This window comes from Peromyscus leucopus, unplaced genomic scaffold (genome assembly GCF_004664715.2).
Source record: "Peromyscus leucopus breed LL Stock unplaced genomic scaffold, UCI_PerLeu_2.1 scaffold_1430, whole genome shotgun sequence".
Taxonomy (NCBI): Eukaryota; Metazoa; Chordata; class Mammalia; order Rodentia; family Cricetidae; genus Peromyscus; species Peromyscus leucopus.
This window is the reverse complement of record NW_023504590.1, coordinates 18,520-22,103: the sequence shown is the minus strand read 5'-3', so window position 1 is coordinate 22,103 and position 3,584 is coordinate 18,520. Positions and strand designations below refer to the sequence as shown.

At 42.7% G+C, this 3,584-nt stretch overlaps 1 protein-coding gene across 1 annotated transcript; it reads left to right on the top strand.

Moving 5' to 3' along the window:
- The first annotated feature begins 376 nt into the window (after positions 1 to 376).
- On the top strand, positions 377 to 1,324 carry LOC114688772 (vomeronasal type-1 receptor 4-like). Its single transcript, XM_028863291.1, has one exon. It carries the CDS (start codon positions 407 to 409, stop codon positions 1,322 to 1,324), a length of 918 nt encoding a protein of 305 aa, XP_028719124.1. The 5' UTR covers positions 377 to 406.
- The last annotated feature ends 2,260 nt before the right edge of the window (positions 1,325 to 3,584 follow it).

The following is a 3,584-nucleotide window of genomic DNA, read 5'->3' as shown; positions in this document are numbered from 1 at the left end:
GAAGAGCCATCTCTCGAACCTCCAATTTGTATTTCTTAAGACATTTTATCATTGAGGGAAGTTGTTGCATTTGAAAGATAAAATAAATGTATTTCTCGATTTACTGTTCACATGTTTATATGCAATAATGTTATACCATGGGTGTCATGTGGACCAAGAAAGATACAGCTGTATCACTAATTCACGTCCATCATGAGGTGAGGGAAAGTACATAAAGTACAAAATAATAGTCTGAGTTGTCTATGCAGTGTTCTCCAGGAGAAGCTCCTATACTGTGATACAATAGTGTCTCCCTTCATAGAAGAAGTAAGACATTAATCATTCTAATGCTCAGACATTGAGAAGTGTTTTGCAGACAGCAGTGTTCCTCCTGGTCATCACTCCAGCCTGCACAGAAGTTGTCTCCATGTCCTCTCAAAATAAAACTCTAAAAGCCACTGAGGAATTGGCTCTCCAGATGCTCCTGCTTTTCGAGATTGGGTGTGGGACACTGGCCAACATTCTTCTGTTTGTCCATAATTTCTCTCCAATCTTTACTGGCTCTCGACTGAGGTCCACACAGGTCATCATCACCAACTTGGCCTTGGCCAATGCCTTCCTTCTCCTAGTCACTGCATTTCCAAACAACGTGATGGTTTTTGTTCCAAGGTATCCTAAAACTAACCTGCAATGCAAATTTGGGTACTTCATTCGTGTGGTGGCTCGAAGCACAAACATGTGCTCCACCAGTGCCCTGAGCATCCATCAGTTTATCACTCTTGTTTCCGGTCATCGGGGTAGTCTGATCTTTCGAGGAAGATCCCCTGATGTCCTGAGTTATTCCTGTTACAGTTGTTGGTTGTTCAGTGTCTTATATAATGTCTACATTCCAATGAAAGTCAGTGGTCCACAGAGTACAGGCAATGACACTCACAATATAAGAAAGTGGGTCTGCTCCACATCTGGATTCAGTGCAGACCTTGTCATCTTGCGTTTTTCCCATGATGCCACATTCATCAGCATCATGATCTGGACCAGTGTCTCCATGGTGCTTCTCCTCCATAGACATCACAAACGAACACAGCACATCCTCACTGCCAATCAGAACCACCGAGGCCATGCTGAGACCAGAGCAGCCCAAACTGTCCTCATGCTGGTAGTCACATTTGTTGGCTTGTACCTCCTAAATTTTTTTTGTCTAATCTTTCACACTTTCTTAATGGACTATCGCATCTGGTTGAGGCATGTAAATGAAGTTTTGATTGCAGGTTTCTCCACTATTTCTCCCTTCCTGTTGATCTTTAGGGATCCTAAGGATCCCTGTTCTGTGCTCTTCAACTGCTGAAAACCACAGTCAACATGATAAACATAGAAGACAGCTTTACTAACAGCCATATACACTCTATTAAGTAAAAGTTGTTTGAAAATCCTTCCTCATAAACCAGACATGTTGATTCCCTGAACTTATCCCAGCACTGGGGAGACTGAGCCAGGAGGACTGCAATGTCATCAATGGCATGTCAGCCTGCAGAGTGAAATCTGGGCCAAATTGTGACAAGGAGACCAGTTCACAACTCTGTATCTGCACCCTAAGAAAGAAAGAAAGAAAGAAAGAAAGAAAGAAAGAAAGAAAGAAAGAAAAAAGAAAGAAAGAAGAAAGAAGATAAATTAACAAATGAGAGAAAGCAGAATGAAAAAGAACACCAGTCATCTTATAAATATTCACCCCAGCCTTAGCAAATCAATGTGTTCATATATTGTATTATAGCGCATGCAGTCCATTCTGCATCCTATATATCCATATCCTTTTTATTTTTTTAAATATTTCTTTTTTTATTACAAGATTTTTCTATTCATTCTATTTGTCAATCACAAATTCCCCTGACCTAGATTCCCCTGGTACTCTCCCCCAACCCATGCCTATTCCCCCTCCTCCAAGGCAAAGTCTCCCATGGGGAGTAAGCAGAGATTGGCACACTCTGCCGAGGCAGGTCCAAGCCCCTTCTCTCTGCACCAAGGCCATGCAAACTATCTCACCATAGGCACTAAGCTCTAAAAAGCCAGCTCACGCACTAGGGACAGGTCCTGGTCCCACTGCCTGGGGCCCAGCAAACAGTTCAAGCTAAACAACTGTCTTGCATATCCAGAAGGCCTAGTCTAGTACCATGGGGGCTCCTCAGGTATTGGTCCACAGTTCATGGATTTCCACTAGTTTGGCTAGTTGTCTCTGTACTTATTCCAACCGTGGTCTCAATATTCTTGCTCATAGAATCCCTCCTCTCTCTCATTGATTGGACTCCTGGAGCTTTGCCTGGGACCTGGTTATGAATCTCTGCATCTGCCTCCAACAGTAGCTGGATTAGGGTTCTATGATGTCAGTTAGGGTATTCAGCCATTTGATCACCAGAGTAGGTCAGACCCAGTACCTTCTCGACCATATCCAGTAGTCTATGGTGGAGTCATCTTTGTGGATTCCTGGGGACCTCCCTAGCACTCTGCTTCTTCCTATTCCCATGGTATCTTCATTTATCAAGGTATTGCTTTCCTTGTTCTTCCACTCTGTTCCTGATCCAGCAGGAACCTCCCACTCCCCTAAGCTCTCATTCCCCCTTCCCTTGCCCTCCATTACCTTTTTCCCCAGTTTGCTCATGTAGATCTTATCCTTTTCTTCATCATGGGTGATCCCTGTGTCTTTCCTAAGGTCCTCCTTACTAGCTAGTCTTTCTGGAGCTGTGGGTTGCAGTCTGGTTATCCTTTGCTTTACATCTAGTATATACTTATGAGTGAGTACATACCATGTTTGTCTTTCTGAATCTGGGTTACCTCACTCAGGATGATTTTTTCTAGTTCCATCCATTTGCCTGCAAACCTCATGATATCATTGTTTCTCTCTGCTGAGTAGTACTCCATTGTGTATATGTAACACATTTTCTTGGTCCATTCTTCAGTTGAGGAGCATCTAGGTTATTTCCAGGTTCTGGCTATTACAAATAGTGCTGCTATAAACATAGTTGAGCATGTATCCCTGTGGTATGATTGAGCATTCCTTGGGTTTATGCCGAAGAGTGGTATAGCTGGGTCTTGTGGAAGATGGATTCCCAATTTTCTGAGAACCCATCATACTGATTTCCAAAATGTCTGTAGAAGTTTGCATTCCCACCAAGACTGCAGTGTAGGAGTGTTCTCCTTGCTCCATATCCTATCCAATGTAAGCTGTCTTCTGTGTTTTTGATCTTAGCCATTCTGGCAGGTCTAAGATGGTATCTCAGTGTTGTTTTGATTTGCATTTCCCTGATGACTAAGGATGTTGAGCAATTCCTTAAATGTCTTTCAGCCATTTGAGGGTCTTCTGTTGAGAATTCTGTTTAGATCTGTACCCCACTTTTTAATTGGATTGTTCAGTATTTTGAAGTCTAGTTTCTTGAGTTTTTATATACTTTGGAGATCAGTGCTCTGTCAGATGTGGGGTTGGTGAAGATCTTTTCCCATTCTGTAGGCCGTCATTTTGTCTTAATGACCGTGTCCTTTGCCCTACAAAAGCTTCTCAGTTTCAGGAGGCCCCATTGTTTAATTGCTGCTCTCAATGTCTGTGCTACTGGTGTTAT

Coding starts and splice junctions, on each gene's coding strand:
- LOC114688772 (XM_028863291.1), top strand. CDS start 407: ATGTCCTCTCAAAATAAAACTCTAAAAGCCACTGAGGAATTGGCTCTC.